Source organism: Salvia splendens, chromosome 9, assembly GCF_004379255.2.
Source record: "Salvia splendens isolate huo1 chromosome 9, SspV2, whole genome shotgun sequence".
Classification (NCBI taxonomy): Eukaryota; Viridiplantae; Streptophyta; class Magnoliopsida; order Lamiales; family Lamiaceae; genus Salvia; species Salvia splendens.
Window position 1 is genome coordinate 22,653,102 of NC_056040.1, and position 20,564 is coordinate 22,673,665.

At 38.3% G+C, this 20,564-nt stretch overlaps 3 protein-coding genes and 2 long non-coding RNA genes across 6 annotated transcripts; 3 read left to right on the forward strand and 2 right to left on the reverse strand.

Annotated features, from left to right (window-relative positions):
- Nucleotides 1–2,644: 2,644 nt before the first annotated feature.
- On the forward strand, nt 2,645–6,541 carry LOC121748015. 2 transcript variants are annotated; one of them, XM_042142221.1, is made up of 3 exons: nt 2,645–2,851; nt 3,560–3,703; nt 4,448–6,541. In XM_042142221.1, exon 3 carries the CDS (start codon nt 4,471–4,473, stop codon nt 6,394–6,396), a length of 1,926 nt encoding a protein of 641 aa, XP_041998155.1. In that variant the 5' UTR covers nt 2,645–2,851; nt 3,560–3,703; nt 4,448–4,470; the 3' UTR covers nt 6,397–6,541. The 2 variants fall into 2 exon arrangements, with proteins under 2 accessions (XP_041998155.1, XP_041998154.1); XM_042142220.1 differs by lacking the exon at nt 3,560–3,703.
- A 100-nt stretch (nt 6,542–6,641) lies between these two features.
- On the reverse strand, nt 6,642–10,020 carry LOC121748016 (4-diphosphocytidyl-2-C-methyl-D-erythritol kinase, chloroplastic-like). The gene is made up of 11 exons (XM_042142222.1): nt 9,644–10,020; nt 9,349–9,444; nt 9,200–9,268; nt 8,973–9,077; nt 8,831–8,887; nt 8,544–8,744; nt 7,971–8,063; nt 7,779–7,878; nt 7,261–7,360; nt 7,065–7,150; nt 6,642–6,913 (listed from the first exon to the last, which is right to left on the reverse strand). Exons 1-11 carry the CDS (start codon nt 9,839–9,841, stop codon nt 6,819–6,821), a joined length of 1,200 nt encoding a protein of 399 aa, XP_041998156.1. The 5' UTR covers nt 9,842–10,020; the 3' UTR covers nt 6,642–6,818.
- Nucleotides 10,021–12,068: 2,048 nt separating this feature from the next.
- On the forward strand, nt 12,069–14,974 carry LOC121746573. The gene is made up of 5 exons (XR_006039053.1): nt 12,069–12,490; nt 12,869–12,909; nt 13,001–13,119; nt 13,310–13,384; nt 14,640–14,974. It is a non-coding gene; the product is annotated as an uncharacterized LOC121746573 (long non-coding RNA).
- A 108-nt stretch (nt 14,975–15,082) lies between these two features.
- Nucleotides 15,083–15,540, forward strand: LOC121746574. Its single transcript, XR_006039054.1, has 2 exons — nt 15,083–15,173; nt 15,250–15,540. It is a non-coding gene; the product is annotated as an uncharacterized LOC121746574 (long non-coding RNA).
- Nucleotides 15,541–15,769: 229 nt separating this feature from the next.
- LOC121746572 (THO complex subunit 7A-like) lies at nt 15,770–19,530 on the reverse strand. The gene is made up of 3 exons (XM_042140461.1): nt 19,280–19,530; nt 18,305–18,918; nt 15,770–16,028 (listed from the first exon to the last, which is right to left on the reverse strand). The coding sequence occupies exons 2-3, from the start codon at nt 18,893–18,895 to the stop codon at nt 15,897–15,899; spliced, it is 723 nt and encodes a 240-aa protein (XP_041996395.1). The 5' UTR covers nt 18,896–18,918; nt 19,280–19,530; the 3' UTR covers nt 15,770–15,896.
- Nucleotides 19,531–20,564: the final 1,034 nt, after the last annotated feature.

Genomic DNA, 20,564 nt, shown 5'->3' on the forward strand with positions numbered 1-20,564 from the left:
CATATTGGGCATAGTGTCCGTCATGCTCGTACCGGCCCCGAAGGAACCAGCACCCGTATGAGACCCGAAGGCCCCAACACTCGATCCAATAAAGGATCCGATGGAACCACTAAAAGTGGAGCCAACCGATCCACTCGAGGTGGATCCGCCAGTGGGTCCAAAGGGGTTAATAAACTCCCAAGGGGTTGTTGATAAAGATGGAATGAACCCGGGGGTTGGCATCATCGAGGGAATCGACGACGTGTTGACCGGTGCAGTGGTCGACATGGTGGAAGAGATGACATCGGTGGTGGTGGCCAGAGTGGTGGCAGCAGCAGTGTTGGATTCAGTCGACATCTCCAGCAAAGGTGTTAAGGTTTCGAAAGTATTAGTTTCAGTTAAGTCCAAATTCCTTCAAAGACAAGTTATATCTCGTCTTGCTATTGTTGGTTTCTGGAATTACAAGAGATAACCGGGCTCCGTAATACAACCCAAAAGAAGTAACACAAAATGGAAAAACTGAACGAACTTAGACGCGCAGCGTGTCCCGATACGTCCGTCCAGGATCAGCCTCTCCGGCTCCCTAACGGTTTGTAACGCCTTGTAACGCTCGGCTGTTACGGATCCACAATGATGACAGCCATCATGGTTGTTGACCCCTGCAGTGGACTATGCCTATAAATAGGCTAGTCATTCCATGCATCTCTACAACAATTCACAAAGCATTCACAACATAAGCTCTCTCCATCTCCTGCATTGTTTTTCGTTTGAAAGCTCTGCTCTCTCCTCCATCCAGTTCGCCGGAGCTCTGCTGATAGCAGTGCTGCTTCACCAGAGACGTAGTGTTTTATCTTTGGGGACGAAACGCCAATCCGAGAGCACTACCGGGGCGTATCACGTCTTGCGGAAAGAGAACTCATCGACTCGGCTAACAACTTGCTCACGGTTTACTGTTTCATTTTCAGTTTTAATTTCGTTTCAGTTTTTCCATTCTGTGTTCCTTCTTTTGGGTTGTATTACGCCCGGTTATCTCTTGTAATTCCAGAAACCAACATGATTTACATTGGCTGCGGACGAGGTCTATGACCAAGAAAGCAAGGACTCTTGAGTACACTCATCTGTTGGATCAACATCGAAGAAGAAGCTCGAGTTGTGGATACTCGAAAGTCAAAAATTGTGCTCGAGGTCACATGGGAGCACAACAAATAAGACTAAAAGAAGGTTTGCCCGACTCGGTGATTTGCCAACCAGGGAGCGCCCGATCGGTCGTTTTAGGCGTGTTGTGTTTTCTTTCCAGAAGGTTTGACTGACTCGGGGGATTGGGCAATCGACTAATGCCTGATCGGGATATATGACTTTTTGACCAAGACTTGTTTTATTTTTCTCTTTTTAGACTCCTAGTATAAATACCCATGTTACGGTTTTTCTATGGAAACTTTGAACATTTTGTAAACATTCAAAACTCTCAATATCGAGTATCCTCCTTCATCTTAGAAGATTTATCAAAATCTCTTGTGGTTGCATTCAATCTTTTGTCGGGATAAGATTTAATGTTAAGGTATGTTTTACTAGTTCTTATGATACTAGTTTAGTAGAGCCACTAGATTTTTGTTTTGATGAAAATAGCCTTTGGATAGTCTTTTACCTTATTTGAGAAGGTCCAACATCCCAATTCTCAAACATTAACCTAACTCACAACATCTTAATTTTTTTCACTTGTCGCCCTTCTTTTTTGTTGTTTCATTTCTTGATTGATTTGTATTGGATTTTATTTGAGAAATGCAAGAACAAGTCTTGGGTATGTTTATGCTTCTTAAATCAACAATATTCATATTATCAAACCTTTGAATGAACAAAATCATCAATTTATTTTAGAATTCAATTTTTTAACAAATTGACATGAAAAATGATAAAATTAGTATGCTAAGTTATGGCAGGAAATGAAACTGGTCTTATTACAGGTGGTCCGTCTAAAATAAAAGGTAATGATATATCAGAGGAGAAAAATAGTAATAGTTGAATATGATATGTATAGTGGTATTTTTTAAGAGAATTAATAATGATTTTTTATTTAGCATCAATAAAAATAGATCATATACTCCGTGTTTATATGGTTTAATTGATTTATGATATGAAAAATATGATTTCATAATAACTTTTTGAATATTTATCGAATGCAATCTATAGTTTACCATCTTATTAATGACGTATAACTTATAAAGATACTTAATTTGAAGTCTATTAGATTTCTAATCATGCAGTTTTAAATTGTAATTGACATCTACATATAATTTGAAAATATAATTTTTAATACTAGTGTAGGAGTATATATATATACGTTAGTTATCTGTTAATCCAATTTCATTTTTCTTTTTTTACCTTACCAATTTCAGTTGTGGTCAAATGGGATCGGATCCCTCACATTTCCAGTAACACGGTCATTTTATGGTTGTACTATCTCTTCCAGGGCATATATGTGAAAAATGTACAATCAGTTGGCTGTAGTTGTATAGAGTGCCGCTACACTGGATACTTCCCACATCCACAATGGCAACGTGGCAGTCCGTCTGTTTTTATTTTTGCTTTTCGTAATTAAAAAAATGGAAGAAGAAAACCCTAATCCCAGGATGATTCAATTCATTTTTCAGCCTCGTATTACATTATCTCTCTCCTCTCTCTCTAGAGTAATAGGACATATATATATATCTATCCCATCCATTTCGCAACTCTGTACTTTCTCTCTCTAAATTTCTCTCTCCTAAATTTCTCTCTCGCGATTTCTCCCTCTGAAACCAAATCCGAGTCTCCATTTCCGAGCGAAAACGCTTTGAATTGACAAGTTTCCTTGTCTCCATCTGTCGATCCTTTAGAGGTGAGGCGTTGAATCTATTTGTGGTCGATGCATATGCCTAGGGTTGGGGGGGGGCAGCATTTCTTCTCCTTGCTTTGTATTTTCCTAGCTTTAAAATGTGAATTTTCTTCATAGAAAGGGGCTCTGAATGGAAGAAATTGGTTAGGGGCGTTTGATTTTGTCGATTCCTCTTCGGGGTGAATTTTGGCAGCTCGATAGTTTTTTTATCCCTGCCAATTGATGCGTTGGATTTTGGGATTGTTTAATCTTCATGTGGCATTGGGAGTTGATGCAGGGCGTGTTTTCAGATTTTCGCAATGGTTTGCTGTTGTTTAATGTTTGGTTATTGGTCATGAGATTGATTTCTGCTTCGATGCATTTTTTTAATATCAGAAAGTCCGAAGTTAAATGTTTGTGGATGACATAAGATGGGCATAAAATCTATGTATTCATTGTTTTTTAACTTTGGGATTTATAGTCTAGGATTATCGCATGGGAAACTGATTGAAAAGATGAAAAGAGAGAAGTTAATGTGATTATAAAGACCAAGACATGTTTGGTTTGAGTCTTTTAAGTGTATGTGAAGAGAGATAAAAATGTGGTATCGAATTAAGTCTCTCATTACTTGAGTTTGCCAACTCTTTAGTACATCAATCATAAATGTTGAATTTTGATGAGTATGTGTTTTTGAGACATTTCATATCGTAAGATAAATGTACAATATGGCAGGATCAATCTTAAGGAGTTTTGCTCAGCAGCAAAAATATGGAAGACAAATGACCGAACTCTTGTTACTGACTGCTATCGAGCATGTTGGGAAATTTGAGATGCTTAACAGTATTATCTGATCTGATCTGGAATGGACAACATGATGTAATTAACCCTGAATGCCATTAAGATAATTTTGCAAGTGACAAAATTCCTTATTTAACTTCTTAACTTTGTTAATGTAGGTATAGGGATCTTAAATGCATCTTAAGAGGAAGACAGGACAATATCTGATATTAGTCATGTTTTGTGTTAGCTTCACTCTCAGCATGTCATGTTAGTAATCATATTTATGATAGGAGAATTGCATGAAAGTTCAATTGGTTTCAACATCATTCCCCAGTTTCTATGTTTAAGCATTAGATGCACATGTTGATGATTAAAGCATGATTGGATTCATTCTCCACTTCTAGTTAGATTTACTTATGATACTTGATGTGTGATTAGTTTTGTTTGTTTCTAGAGGTCATGGTGGAGATACTTATTGTTATTTTGCCACATTGACCTACTCATTTGATAGATGCATTTTGAATTTCCTCACTGTTCGTTTATTTACCATTTCTTTATGAATCCAGGATGAGATATATGTATAGCTGGGATCCTTTTCTCATTTGGGGAATTTATGTAGTAGATTTTAGTCTTTTCTGGATATTTTCTTCTTTATGTTTCTGCTGTCACTATACCTGTTGCAGTTGCACATCTGGAATAACATTTTGAAGATAGTGCTTTATTTACTAAGTATCAAAGAAAATTTGTCCCCTCTGTACCATTTAACTTAATTTTAATGTAGGAGTATTTAATTTATTTATTTTGGGTTGGTTCCTAATGGAGTGTTTGTCCTTGTTGCAGCTATTACAACTACAAGTTGAGCCATGTCTCCTGCATCTAGATCTAAATCCAAAGACAAAAAGCCTGGCAAGGAACCTCCAAAGGTTTCTTCAAAGCCTTCAGGACATGTCAGCACCAGCGGCGGGATCCCATCAAGTGGTTACAATCCTCTATTAGGAACTTTCCATACATTTGAGGCTCCACCAGTGCCTTCTACCAGTCCACTTCATGTTAATAGCCGTTTTCGTAATATAGACGATACGGATGATCAGAACGGGAATACATCTGTAACTGGCGTTGAGTATGACTCTGTTTCCAATAATGGCAGCTGGTCCGGTGAGTCAGAAGACCATAAAGACAAAGCATCTCGGCCCACATCAAGGCAGGACTCAGTACCTGGAGCTGATAATGACAAAAGAGAAAAAATACGCCAGAAAAATGAGAGGAAACATCAGCGGCAAAAGGAGAGACGGGCTCAAGAACTACATGAGCGTTGCAGTGGCTATCTCATGTCGAGAAAGCTCGAAGCACTTGCTCAACAGCTTGTTTCCATGGGTTTCTCTCAAGAACGGGCTACAATGGCTCTCATACTAAATGAAGGTAAAGTAGAGGAATCAGTAGCCTGGCTTTTTGAAGGAGGTGAAGAAGACAAGCGTATGGAACATAATCTTGATAGTGGGGGGAATTTGAAAATTGACTTATCAGAAGAGCTTGCACGAATTACTGACATGGAGTTAAGGTTTAAGGCCTCAAAGCAGGAGGTGGAAAGGGCTATTGTTTCTTTTGAGGGTGACCTTGAGAAGGCTGAAGAAATGTTGAAAACGCAGAAACAAGAGCTTCCTGCTATCCCTTCCAAGCCTGAAGAAACTGATGATCCTCCAACTATAGCCAATGGCAAGCTAGCTATTGCAATGAGTCACAATGCAATGAGAGTACAAGCCAAACCGACTTCATCTTCTATCATACTACAAAAAAGGGATGAAAAAAATTTCAACTATACCAAAGTTCCAGTAACAGTAGGGGCTCCCATGGATCCTGGGATGAAAAGTATGCAGGTGTTGAAGAAGATTCCACCTAAAATAGATTGGACCAAGCCACAGCAGATTGCTGGACCTGCAGATAAAAGGTGGCCTGGTTCAGGACCCAATCCTTCAGTCTCTTGTTCGCTAGCGTCGCCTTTGCAGGCGTCGACGCCTCCAGCCAAGATGGGAGCACGTTCTCTTGCTGTGGGAAATGGATTGAAGAATTTGCAGCTTGGGTCTGTGAGAGAACCGGTCATTGTTATGCAGCGGCCCCAATCTGTCAACTCAAAGCAGGCTCCTCCCACCTCAAGTATCAGCTCATCTCCTCCCGGGACAGCTATGGGTTGGTATCCTAACAATGTTGACGTGGGGAAGCCCAATGGGCTGGTACCACCTAGAAGCATTAGTCCTGGTGGTGTTGGATCAAATCTAATGTACAACCCAGTGCATTATCAGTCACAGACGCAGTTTAGCTCGATGGATTCCCAGGGGAGCACGAGAGGAAATGGTTCGTGGAATAAAGGAGGTGCATTACCAACACTTTCGGCTGCTTCATCCCTTGGACTATTCTCGGGGCTGGGTGCTAGTGGCTCATCGGGGTCTTCGTCTCCGGTGGACTGGAGCACAGGAAGCTCGATGTTACAATGTGATTATACCAACATAGATTGGAGTCTAGATCCTGGGCCCCGGCTGGATGGGTTGTGGAATGGTACAAACTACTCTTTGCAGAACAATACGACGCATACGTTGGATACATTTGGTTATGGAATGGGTGTCAAGTCCGCGATCAGACCGGTTGTATCTGGTGGGAACGGGGCATCATCAATTCAGGAGGCGACGGAACCGAATGCGGCTGGTAGTGGTGGTTCTTGGGAGTGGACTTCTCCCTTTGAAGAGAGAGACCTTTTCAGTTTGCCCAGACAGTTTGTTTCATCCCCTACGCTATAAACATGTGTGGGGGAGGACAACTAAAGAAAAAAAAACAAAGACAAAGAATGAATATGCTTCTCTTACTGTGTATTGCCAAATCTTGCAGGAAAAAGAAGAGGCATCTAAATTCAAATTCTTTTAATGTCATTTTCTGTTTGTTTTATTGTTCCCCCTAATCCATATACCAGCTGAGCTGTGTTGTTGTTTTACCTTTTTGATTCAGATTACTAAGAAGTAAAAGAAAATAATGAAATCAAGAGAAATCGTCAAATTTAAAATGTGATTGCTGCTTGCACTGGGCGTTGAATGAATCGCAATTTTGAGATCCATGGGGAAGTACAACCAACGTTTATTGCCTTTGTATATATCAAGATAAGGAAGGCGAATTTGTTCGTATTATTCGCGTAGCAGCATGACACTTGCACTAGCCCGACTTGAGACTATTCCACATGCTTCTCAAAGGATATTGATTCATCATCAGTTGAAAGAGGTTCCGAATACCATTGTCCAGCTGACCTCGTGATGAACTTGGCCTCTGCATTCAAATCATTCATTCCACATAAATACATGCAAATTTCTCACGAGTCAATGTTAACAACACTCATGGAGTTTGTCATCAAAATTCTCAGCTCGGTATACAACCAACATAATAAAAAAAAATTATGCAATCAAGATTTCCCACGTACCTGATAAAAAGACGTTTTTGTACTCATCATCATCGTAAACAAACTGAGGTGGATCGGGAGAACCTACACCCACAATAGTACTCCCACTGAATCAAAGGAAACATGTTAGTAACAACGTGTCGCACAATGACAAAATACTTTACAATGAGAACCTCCTGACCAAGTAACCTCAATTAGTTAGGTATATGAAACATACCTTCCAGACATGAAGACCGCGTCATACTGCCCTCTACCTGCTGCAGCTATGCGCTGTTTCAGTCTTTTTAGTGATGGAACAACTTCGAAAGCAGGAGGTTCTGCAGTGAAACGAAGCCAAATCAATTCTCACAACTCTACCTGAAAACCAGAAGATACAAATACGACTCTGGAAGGTGTTAAGACGACGCCAATTTTTATTCTGCCAATATAGCAACTTGGAATGCTTTTTTCCATGCAGCTAGTTACTTTCATAATCTTATGATGAAGGACGATTATTAACAGAGTATAGGAGCTGAGACTCAAAGTGAGCTCATTTACCTACCTGAAACCTTTTATATATGTTGTGAGTATTTATGATTTAGTAAACACGAATAACAATAAAACGTTGCATAATATTCTCATATGGACTAGTTCTATTGCAAACCAAAAGTCCTGAGCCTTTCTATGAAAATTTTCTAGGCTTGCACTTGAGGAAATAGAAAATAAAACAGAAATGAAAGTGCTCCTAGTTCATACCAAGATCATTAACACACACATCCTGAGAGATTCCACTCTTTGATATCTTCTCTAACAACACCAAAGGATCAATTTGGCTTGTTTGGTCCACCCGTACACGCTGGGATTTGGAAACAATGTAATATGAGTATGATGTCAAATCAGTCTGTTGCCAGTTTTGCTTTATCCACTAAATTTAATGAGCTATACTACCTTGTAAACTTCACCAGTGGGGCATGCCTCTTGCGGTTTGATGAGAACCATAGGAAGATCAAGAGGTACAAGTGGAGAAATATCTTCGACAACCTAAACAATTAAGAGATAATAAGTAGTATGTACATTTCATGAATGCCGTACGCCTCACACAGTGTTGGGGAACATATTAATCCACATGAATCATTATACTCAAGGATGCTTCTGCACTCAGCATGATATGTTAGTGAGCTGTGCTAGGTAAGGGATAATATTATATCCTAGTCTAAGCATGTGTGCACTACCAGAAAATGCTTTGTTCTGAAAAACCATAGGAAAACCTCATTCCCCGAGAATGCTTTTGCATCCAGCATTGCGTATTAGTGAATTTCACTAAGTGAGGAATATCAGGTTCACCTTGACTAAGGACTCACTTATATAATTTCCAATAACTAGAATCAGATGCCTAAGCATGTTAATTGTCATTAAATGTTTTGTGCTTATTCAAAATTGACACATATAAACAATGATATGAAAAGCTGAAAGACATGAACAAGAGATGGCAGTTTGAGTTCACCCAAACTTAGGACCAACCTCTCCTCTACCCGTACAATATGCAGCACCGTGAGAGAAGAAGAAGGGGATATCAGATCCAATCTCGCCCGACCACTCCTGGAGATCCTTTTCACTAGCAACGCAACCACTAAACTGATTTGCTGCCCACAAAGCAGTAGCAGCATTGCTGCTGCCACCACCAAGGCCAGCTCCCGTCGGCACCTTCTTGTCAAGATGAATCTAGATATGCACACAAGGAATACATGCTCAGATTGGGTGAACTACACTCCATTAAGAAGTCAACGCTTTAAATTACAAAAATTCACCCAAAAGTGGTTGTCAATCCCTGTCTTTTTTCGGAAGAGATTAAGAGCCTTTATTATCTGCAAAATGGAACAACAAAATAAATGGGAAAGAACTCTTTTACATAAAATGAAATGGCAAGGAAGAAAAAGGATCTCAGTATACCAAATTTCTCTCATCAAGAGGAACACCAGGCACATTGGTTGACAAACGGTCCGTTGATTTAGATGGGGACAATGAGAACTTTATTTTATCTCCTAGGCTGATAACCTGAAGTTTAAAAAAAGAAATGGTTCATCAATAACCATACCATATCAGAAGCTTCTTTCATATCACCTTAAGACAAACGAGACAACAAACAGTTAGTTGCTTAAAGAGAGGAGCGAGCTTACATGAAAAAGAGACGCCAAATCATGGAATCCATCTGCTCGCTTGCCAGTTATTCTTAGGAAAACGTTAATCTGTGCATCACAAACGACTAAAGTTGAATAATATCCCCGAAAAAGCGATTTGGGGCTAAATAACAACAGATTTATCTTACCTTGCAAGGTGAAAAAAGAGTGAGTCTTGAAATCCCAGCTTCCCTATCCACTTCATCAGCTAACTTATTTAACTTATTCTCAAAATCATATACCACCTACCAACGCAATCACAAAAACCATAAATTCCCTCAAATATGTTTGCAAATTAGGAGCAACATATCACAACACAAAAACATGACTGAAACAATTTCAAATAAACAAAGCCCTAACTTACAAAGAAGAAACCACAATCAAATGTTGAGTAAATTCGTGCAAAATCAAAATTGAGTTGTTGTAATTGAAGAATTTTGATACCTCTAGTTGTTTTCTGCCAGTGGTGGAATCAGAAGCCGTGGCTCTGATAGTTGAAGACTGGATTTTTTTGGGGAAAGACGAGGAGCCATGTGGCTTAAACGATGAGAATTGAGGAAGGGTGGCGTTGGTGAATGAATTAAAATGTGGTTTGTGATTGTAGGAAGCGTGACTGCAGAGGAAATGGGAGGAGGAAGCCATTGGCAACGGAGAGAGAAACAAGAGCTAGTAGCCCACCAAAACCAATTGAACTGACTGCTACACTAATGTGGGAATAAATAGCATTGAATATTTGGAAGTTGAAACAGATTAAAGATTCTACAATTCAAATCAATTTTGCAGCTGCTGCCAACCTTTAGACCAGTGAGAGAGAGATTCTTCTCTGGTGTGCGATTTATTTATTTATTTAATCTTTGAATGCGACTATTGACCATATACACATTTTTCAAATTTTCTTTGTTGAACTTGGATATTGAGCATAATTATCTTTATAATTTCTAAATTAATCACAAAGGCTTTTTGTTTAGTCCATCTAATTATTACGAAACTTTAGTCCTGAATAATTTCTCTGTCAAAATAAAACATTATATTTTTAAAATATTAATCTTTATTATCAAGTTCTATTGATTAGTTTGCTTAGGAGTATTTATTAATAGAGTGAACTACAAAAATGATCCATAGACTATTGGTCCTTGGACTATTGGGTTTATCTCGCTCATAGTCCATGTATTTTAAAAAATTTCGTCAGACATCCATGGACTAAAGGTTTATTTTAAAATTGGTCCTTTTGGCTATTTTTTTATCCGAAAATGCCCTTTTGACCATTTGAGTAACTTCGTCTCTTCACCTTTTAACTGTTTCAATATGATATTATTTCAATGATGTATTAAATCTGATATTATTTTAAAATTATCTTCTTCTTCTCTTTATCATCCTTCACTTTATTTTTTTTATTTCAATATTAGATTAAATTTTATAAAATTAAATTTTAAATTTAGATTTTTAAATATTAATAAATTACTTTAATTAAAATTATTAATATATGTATTCTTTCTCGTCTCATAGCTATATATATAGAAATAAAATATGTAGCCAACTCACACAAAACTCTTTTATAATAAATAATAAATTAATAATTTGAATTAAAAATAATTTATTGGTATTTAAAAATCTAAATTTTAAATTTAATTTTATAAAATTAAATCTAATAATGAAATAAAAAAACAAAATGAGGATGACAAAGGGAAGAAGAAGATAATTTTGAAATAATATCAGATTTAGTACATCATTGAAATAATATCAGATTTAGTATATCATTGAAATAATATCATATTGAAACGGTTAAAATGTAAAAAGACGAAACTGGCCAAATGATCAAAAGGGCATTTTCGGATAAAAAATAGCTAAAATGATCAATTTCGAAATAAACCCTTAGTCCAGGGATGTCTGACGATATTTTTAAAGTCTAGGGACTATGTGCGAGAAAAAACCCATAGTCCAAAGACCATTTTTGTAGTTCACTCTTATTAACATACGTAGTTCAATTAAAATATCATAAAGAATTTGAAATTTTTAAAGGGCAAAATTTAAAATATATTAGTGTCCATATTCTAATGAAATTATGAAATAAAACCATTTTTTTAGAGATTATTCTTCTCTTACGTAATAGTGTGATTGGTTACGGTTGAAATATTTTGATGTCAAAATCATACCATGTGTTTTGTTAGTGTTTATCATCTATTCTTGTTTCTTGAAAAGAGGCAAACAAAATAGCTGTTGATTAGTTAACTGATAAGTTTCAATGCTACTACTTCTTTTGTGAATTGATGTCTAAGGAAGGCAAGTTCAATTTAATCTTCCAATTGTTAGAAAGAGTTAATTAGAACATCCCCAACCCCGATCCAGATCCAGCCCTAAGCCCCTGTTCATGTCATCATTCTTCTCGTTTTTTTATCAGACTATAACTTCCACAACTCTTCGAGTCTCATCCAGACCCATTCAAGAAACAAACATTAAATTGAACTATTCACAGCTTCAAATTATTTTAATCTTAAAATTGAAAAAGTTTAACAATTATATTTCTAAACATTCATTGTTCATTTGGAAATTATAAATTACTAACTATGAAAAAAAATTACAAACCCTAGAAATTAAAATTTACCATTTCTTAAAATGGGCCGCAACAGAGCGCGGCCCCAAGCCTCTTCACCGTCCGCAATTGCAGTCTAGGCTGCCACTACCCCACCTCCAACGCACCAGGATGTGGGCCGGACAACGTTGCTGATGCTCTTAGTTTGAACTTTGAAGTTGTACTATTGAAACAAAGTCTGGTACCGGAAAAAGAATGAGTAATTCAAATCAATGTAATTTGAGGATCAACGAGGTCAAAATCAAAATACAAAAATTGATTTGGGTTGATCAAACGATGATTTTTGCAGTAGAATCATTTCTAAAAAAAATGAATGGAAGTAAGAAGACCACCTCATCCTCATCAAAAAGAACACAAACTCAGCACATTAATCAATCCCAGACGTAGTCAAAGCTCTTCAGTTTCATTAACGACGATGCTCTCTTCATTTTCAGCTTCTTCCTTGGCCAACATTCGTAAATCTTCATTTCTTCTTGGAAACCCAACACACATTACCAAAATCAAGAATCCACCTTTTTCTGTTGGGATCTCTGGGGCACCAAATTTCACTCATCTGTTCATTGACTCTTCTCCGAGGGCATCAGTGAAGTGCTTCTCCCAGCAAGAAAAGCAGCAGTTGCTGCAACAAGATGATGAGGAAGTTCATGAATTCCAGAGGCTGTTTTCCAATCTTAATCAAGCCACATTGAAAAGGGAACCTGGTACAAAGTCAACTCCATTTCTTGAATACATTTATTCTTTTCAAGTTTTGTGGTATAGGACTTTCACAAAATTTGACCTTTTTCATTGGATAATTAGTTTGGTGCAATTTTGATATGTGGCTCTTGAGAAAAGTCGGTTCTAGTTTGATAAGTGCTGCTGAACTGAACTGAACTGAAGTGTGTAGTGTTTGTGTTGTAATTTTGTTATAGAAATGTGCTAATATTATTGTAAAGCTATTATGTCAATAAATAACATTCATTTGCTTTACAGAGTAATCACAATACTCCAACAGACTTCTTTTGTGTAGTCATCTGTTGTCTTGACATGATCATGGTCTCATCTCTTATGTTTGATGAATACTCTTTCCATATTACCAGGAAGCCTAAGCAGTTCGATTTTCCTCGTTGCTGGCACCACTGTATGTTTCTTCGACTCTTTGGGATGCCTAGTTTTGATAGTAATGACAAAGCTTCAGTTTTGTTTTGCTGAATATTTCTCCATTTATGAAGAGTATTACTGCCACATTCCTTATAATGACTTTCGGTGAATACTTGCCATTCCTGCCGTGACACAAGAATCTGGATTCCTGGCATCTGCAGTAACCTGCATCATATGCTGGATTTTTATGGTAATACTCTTCCAAAGATAAAGTGTCTGTTTTCTTAACTTGGTGAAATTACTAAGTAAATCAAACTTGAAAATATTCTCTCATAATGAACAATTGAGCTCCTTCATTCATTATTTTCTTCGAAGACCTTGCTTTTTTTTTTCTATTTGCAGCAGTTTTTACTCATAGGGAAATGTGATAATATGTGTAGGTCACCACTGGACTTCTCATTGCTGAAGTAAATGTGAATATGATGCGTGAGCTTGGTTCTGGTGGTGTTTCTTTGGTATGTAATTTAGATTTATGTATTGATGCGAATAATACTCTCTGCATATGCATGTTGTAACAATATTTGACTGGCATATGTATGTAGTGATTTTTCTTGATGGTGATAATAGTTTTGCTTGCATAGTATAATAGTTTTGCTTGCGTATCCCATTTTGCCAAATTAACATATCGTATTTGGCTACTTTTTTTCCCCTTTTTTTCGTTTTTTTGAAAATCTTAGTGAATAAGCCTTTTTCATATGAATGTTGCTTGTTAAAATTTCGTTTTTGGCTATACAACACTGTCCTAGATGTTCGTAGACAAGAGCAAGTAAATAAAAGGTTATTCAGAATTCTTTATTTTATCATATAAAATTGACAACAAAAATTTAGTTGTAATTGGAAATGCTGGAGTGCAGGTTACCTGGTATGAAAATTCCCTCAAATCATGTACGCAAACTACATTTTTTATAGTGATTAAAACTTTACAAGTTGACTTGGCTTGGTGAGGTGTGTTATGCAAACTGTCTCTGTTCTTTTGTCCTTCATCATTTTCCTCACTTTTGTCCATCTGTTTTTCTTCATCATATTATTAATTAGTAGTACAACGTTTCATCCACTATGCCCTCCTCGTTGCCTATGTGGCTCGTTCCTCAGAAATTCTGACAAATTTCCTCGGCATTCCAATGTATCTCTTGTTTTATTTCACTTTGGCAAGGGTAAATATATGCAACCCATTAATGAATGTTTAAAGTATATGATGGATGGTGTGAAAACCTCACATGTTTCATAGGAACCATATATTCTCCCCACCCTTCATCAATTTTGATTAGGTTCGATAGAGATGGCGATTCCATATAAAAGTTAGATGGCGTTCCAAACTTATCTCCTCAAATATAGTGTCTCCCATTCATCCACCTGATTCCGAGTTAGCCTTTGTAGTGGAGGTGACATGAGAGTTCATAAAAAGTAAAAACTTGTAGTCAGCCATGGAAAACTAAATCATGGACTGAGCTCCTAATAACACTAGATGCAGCCTTCCCTTTGCTTTTCTATTGGGGGAGGATGTTTTCGATTCTTTTTGGTGGTCTATGCTACTTTGGAAGGTTTGTTTAATCTTCTATCTCACCTTTACATACAACGAGTTCCACATTTTTGATGTGATTGTTCCTTAAAACTGGCACATCATCAACAAACTTACGGAATTGTTCTTTTGTATTAATGAATGATTACAATCACCGGATAGGACTTGTTGTACTAATGGTTGATCTGCAGGACTGCGATTGTTGGGGGCACTGCTATTCCGCTAGGCTTTATTTCTAATTTGGAACGCAGTCATTCTCGGGATCATTCCAACTCCTCAAACGGGATCAGATACTTTTGTCGACCCACTACAGCTACTGCGCTCAACTAACGAGTTGCAATATCATCGTACTCAACTACTTTTAGCCATCAAGAAAGAAGCGATTGAGCAAACACTAGATGTAACCTCTTCCATCATAAATTGTTTCTAATACTACCATTTTGCAGCCTATAGTTGATGTGTTCTCGGTTCTTGCCATTGCAACTTCTTACATTGGGTTTGTTCTCGGCCTCTCCGACTTCCTTGCTGACTTAAGTGGTTTGTTTCTCCATTAAACTCGTCGTCCATTAACATAGCAATTCCACTGCTAAAACTAGTTTGTGTGTGAAAATATGACAGTGCTGAAACTCGAGAATATGTCCTTACTCTAGTCCCTCCGTTGATATTGTCTCTGCTCGATCCGGAGATATTTTTCAAAGCATTGGATTTTGCTGGGACTTATGGAGGTATATACTATACTATTACATTTTTTATCATGCTTGTTTTTAGTAGTATAATGTATATGTGTGTGTTATGGGGCAGTGCTGGTGTTGTTTGGAGTCCTTCCAGCAGCAATGTCATGGTCGGATAGATACTCGGGGTCATCGGAGACTCCCACGTTGGTTCCCGGAGGAAAAGGAAAAGTGACGCTCTCACTGGTAATGGCAGGATCAGCTCTTGTCATTCTCACTGACAATTTCGGCCAACATTGATTATCATGTGTATGTGTTGTTATACATCAGCATCATGGATGACATGTAGCATTACTCAACTTCACCATTGGTTGTCAACATTTGGACAACAATGAGAAGCATCTCCCTTGAGACTTGGTCACTTGCGTTGCACGGTCCATTTTATTTTCTGTGTTAATATCATATTGTTAATTAATCAATTAATATGAGAAATGGAATAGTTATAAGAACTTTAATAATAAAATAAAAACATTTTGGCCATCTTCCTTAAATCTTATGGATCCTAAGTGCTTTCTAATGCATTTTGGCCTCGTCTTTTTTTTTTTTTTTTTTTATTTTAGGAACCCACAAAGTGAATAACATTGCTACAATTAGAAATCTAAGCAGTATTTTCATATAAATCACAACAGTCATCCTTGAACAGATGCATACCAAAAGAAAAGGTTTAGCGGTTTACATTTAAGCTAAATAATGCCATGTATGATGCTGAGTTACCATTTAATCAAGAGCCATGGCTTCAGGACCCCCAGTAGCATCTTCCAAAGCAGTCCTAGGCTCATCGATTGCTGTTCTCATTTCCTCCATTAAACTCCTTTGTTCTTCCTCAATGGTGTTTTGTAATTCATCAACCTGTAATCAAGTACAGCAATCACCACACAGTGAGATAGTTGTAACATTCTAAAGCTGCAATTCAACTGGATTCGACAACTCATTCCAGATTGAGGACTAAATAGAATGATCTAATCCTATCAACAACATTGCTCCAAACCTCACTCATGATTACCATTTTCCAACCTTTAAAACCGATGTTTTGTGATAACTCTTACCAAGGAACAATATCTACCGTTTGCACACTAAAAAAACAAACAGAAACACTCTACATGGAGAGTTTTTTTTCACACAGAATTTATTCTATATGACAATGTACAGTCAAAAGATTTGATAACAGAAGCAGAAAGGAGGTCATTCTTACAAGATAGTTCAATCCATCAACGTTTCCATGTATGTCTATGAGCAAGAAAATGTGGCAAGATAAAGTGGAGTTGAGAGAAGGATAATGATATGACTGAAGGGAGAAAACTAAATGGATAGAAAATTATTATGTTCAAAAGTGGACATAAGAAAGAGCGTAAAAGGAAAACAAGAAGAGATCACAAAAGAGTTTCCATGTTGGATACTTGGATTGTGAATTGCTTGATCCCACAATGGGTTCACAGAGGTTAATGAACACTAATGGGGCATTAGATAGCTGTTTTGGGGCAAGTCAAGAGTTCTTATTTGACCTTAACTGTGTGTTTGGTACATATGTTAGTCTTAGTAAATGGCCCATGTTACTTTTATGGCGCGGGCAAGCCCACCTTGAAGCCCATGTTTCAGCCTAGAAATTAACCCACCATTTTAGTGGGTTACACTAACACCTTGGGAGTTGACCTAGATGTTAGGATCGTCGACTGCAACATTAGTTTGATATTATCCGCTTTGGGTCAAGCCCGCACGGATTTGTTTTTGGGTCACTCCCAAAAAGCCTCAAATTAATTGGGGTTGGACAAGAATAATATACACCTTCCAACTTCCCTCCCTCATCCGATGTGGGATGGGTTTGTAACCCAACAAACCTCCCCTTAAACCGAGACCACATCGAGAACGCAGTCGACACGAACATGGGTTGTTCCAGCCCTGGCCCCTGGGTCATCCTGGGCCCGACTCTAACTTTGAGTCCTTCAGGGCCCGACCCTAACCGGGGCTCATCCAGGCACGACCCATAGCCACCTGGGCTTTGATACCACTTGTTAGGATCGTCGACTGCAACATTAGTTTGATATTGTCCGCTTTGGGTCAAGCCCGCACGGATTTGTTTTTGGGTCACTCCCAAAAGGCCTCAAACTAATTGGGGTTGGACAGGAATTATATACACCTTCCAATCTTGTTAGGATCGTCGACTGCAACATTAGTTTGATATTGTCCGCTTTGAGTCAAGCCCGCACGGATTTGTTTTTGGGTCACTCCCAAAAGGCCTCAAACTAATTGGGGTTGGACAGGAATTATATACACCTTCCAACTTCCCTCCCTCATCCGATGTGGGATGGGTTTGTAACCCAACACTAGATATTGGGATAAAATTACCAAGCTATCTTCCATATTTCCCATTCTCAATTTGTTATTGTGTAGTCAAATTATGAGGGTATTTTAGTCCACACACAATTTAAAATGGTTATTTTATCTTTTGCACCAAACATGAATTAAAGATTGGGTTAATTTTTCTAAACACACCAACTAGATACATAACTAGCACAAACCATACATATCATGGGTATTATCCTACCCAACCGAAACATGAATAGCCTACCAAACGAGCCACAAAATGAAGGAACTTGACCATATATATTGACTTATGGTATTCAAAGTTCAGAACTTGTGAACCAAGAACAAACAGGAAAGAAGAGCTGGAGCAAAAAAAAAGCTCTTAGGTTCTTGCAGAAAAATTTCATTTCATTTGAAGGATAATCCGAGATACAAGTTAAGTGATTAACAAAGCTCATGATGAGTCTAATCATACCTAAATAAAAAAGAAAATGATACAGAAGAGGCTGATATAATAAATAAATTTCTGCAATAGGGTACTACAATGGTTTTGGCAGATGAAATTCTACAAACAGCTAAGACTTGTGCACAACTACCTTCACGATAAACTGTTCAATCTTTTGCAAAACTTGGCTTCAGCGGTGGAATGGTAGGTCCTAGCTTTCTAAAATAGTCATACACATCAAAATTCCATGCTTTCTGAAACATTTATAGAACCTGTTCTCAAACTAAGTTTAAAAAATCATACATCCATGCAAGAATATAACATAATCTCCTAAGAACAGATATAAACAAAAGTCGTGCAAACAAATGATAGTACTCACCACATGCAACAACAGCGAAAATTGCTTTTTGCGGAGTTCTAGTGTCCTTGAGCCTGAAGTGTTTTCTGATTCCAGGGATGCAATCTCCTGTTCAAGTTCTGTTATGGTTTTCTGTGTTGCTGATCTTGGTGGCTGCATAGCAATTAACTTCCTAATAGCTTCACACTCCTCTTTGTGCTGCCTCTCAATCTTGCTCTCCTCCAGCTGTTTCTTCAAATCTTCTATGTCATCCTGTGCTAGCAAAATCTGTCGATTTATCTCATTTTTTAACTCGTTAAAGTTCTCCTTCTCTCTTACATTTGCATCGATGATCGCTTTACTCTTGAGCAGCGGTATTTCAAAAGTGTTCAGCTCCTGCAAGAAAGCTTTGGCAAGTCTTTCACAGTCGCCATGATTATCAGCATCTTTTTCTACCTCTACTGCGAAGGCTGTAAACTTCTTCTGAAGTTTCTTCAACGGCGGTTCACCTCTCGTTGTAGTTGTGCGGGTCAGAAGCCTATGCTTGATTATAATGTCATCCTCAAGGGGGCCAAAAGCATAGTGTGCAGCCACAGTCTCTCCCCTACCAGCAGTTTTCCTCCCTTTCAACATTTATATTGTTCGATTTCTTAACTCTGCAAGCAAAAGAATCCATCTACATCTGATCAAAAATTTAACAAGATCCAACAACAGCTTCGGGAAAAAAATCAGATTAAGCACCTAAAATACTATCACAAAATATCAGACAAATATTGGTACATCAACAAAATGGGTTGGGCATCAGGTATAATTTGAGCTAGGGCACGTTCCCAAATACCCGAAGCGGGTATCCGATCCCAAAATATCTAATACCCAAAAAATCCGATTAGAAGAAAAAATTGAACATGTACATTTCAAGATTACAAATTTACAACCTAACATTTCCAATTTCCAAATCACACAACATCCAAAATGGCCAAAACCAAAAGCAAGAAGACAGTAAGCTCGCATAATTACAGTGCAGTTGGTGGCGAGCTCGTCGTCGGTGGTCGGCAGTCGGCGCCGAAATGGAGAGAACCGGGCGACGGGTGGCGTCGAAATGGAACGAGGCGCGGCGCCGGTAGACCAGTGATAGACAATGTGGAACGGAGAGGCAGCGGTCTCAACGGTGCCGTGAAATGGGAGAGGGGAGAAGGAGAGGGAAATGAATTAGGGTGGAAGCCCTAATTTACACTTCAATTCATTTTGACTTGGGTCAATATCGGGTGATTTGGTAAATACCTGATAACCGAATTTATAGAAAAATCAATACCCGATTTTGTATCTGTTATCCGAACTCCGGATATTGAGTATCCAATACCCGATAATTTTCAGCTCGGATTGGGTATACGCGATAACCAAATCGACGCCCCTAATTTGAGCAAGACAACTGATGGATCCGCGAATTTTTGATGTTAGTAAATGCTGGTAGAGAATGAAGACTACGACACAGAGAATTTACGTGGTTCGATTTACTGAAGTAAATCTACGTCCACGGGAAGAAGGGAGGGCAAGATTGTATTGCTTGATCTGGGATTACAGCTTACAACACAGACTTGCTATATGGTATTTTATCTCTAGAGAGCTTAACCCTTTTCTATCTGATCTAAGTTCTATTTATACATTGAACTAAGGTCGTGGTTTGCAGCCCCACTAACAAGATCGTGGGTGAGCAATAACTGCTCAATAACTGCTTCGTACCACTAAATAGATCGTGGGTATAGCGGAGGTCGTGGAGGCCTTTCATGAGTCCACTAACTCCTAGTTCGGTCGAATGCTGAGACCGAACTGCTGGACTTTACCGATCAGCTCTTGCCGATCTGAGAGGAGAGCTTGACTGGTCGGCTTTTACCGAGCTGTAGGCTGAGTCCGAACTCTTTGGTCGAGCCGAACTCTTTTGGTGCCGAACAGATACTCTTTCTTGGGCTCTGGGCTGATGGGCCGTCACTGTTATTGGGCTTGCCATTAGGGTTTAGTTCGTACCCCATCACTACCCCCCCCGAAAAGCGAAGTGAATCACTTCGGCGAAGCGAGACACTTCGGCATTTTGATAAAGGTACGGGGGAGGCTGACGTCAGGGGACGTGCCTTGCGCGTGGCCGCATTAAATGCGACAGTAAAATCCGGCCGTTGAATCCTGAAAAGGTGGGATTCGAAACGGTGCGACGATTTTGAAATCTTCGCCGAATCTGATAAGTACCTCCTTTCTTCATCATTGAAGCACTTTTGCTGTTGCGTCTTCTATACTCTCTCTTTCTCGAGAA

What these genes read in the sequence shown, in the direction of transcription:
- LOC121748015 (XM_042142221.1), top strand. Translation starts at nt 4,471, where the DNA reads ATGTCTCCTGCATCTAGATCTAAATCCAAAGACAAAAAGCCTGGCAAG.
- LOC121748016 (XM_042142222.1), bottom strand. Translation starts at nt 9,841, where the DNA reads ATGGCTTCCTCCTCCCATTTCCTCTGCAGTCACGCTTCCTACAATCAC. An exon ending in CTGGCAGAAAACAACTAGAG is followed by an intron (nt 9,445 to 9,643) that starts GTATCAAAATTC and finishes TTGCGTTGGTAG; the next exon opens with GTGGTATATGATTTTGAGAA. An exon ending in GCGGTCTTCATGTCTGGAAG is followed by an intron (nt 7,151 to 7,260) that starts GTATGTTTCATA and finishes CCTTTGATTCAG; the next exon opens with TGGGAGTACTATTGTGGGTG.
- LOC121746572 (XM_042140461.1), bottom strand. Translation starts at nt 18,895, where the DNA reads ATGTTGAAAGGGAGGAAAACTGCTGGTAGGGGAGAGACTGTGGCTGCA. An exon ending in TTTCGCTGTTGTTGCATGTG is followed by an intron (nt 16,029 to 18,304) that starts GTGAGTACTATC and finishes ACTTGATTACAG; the next exon opens with GTTGATGAATTACAAAACAC.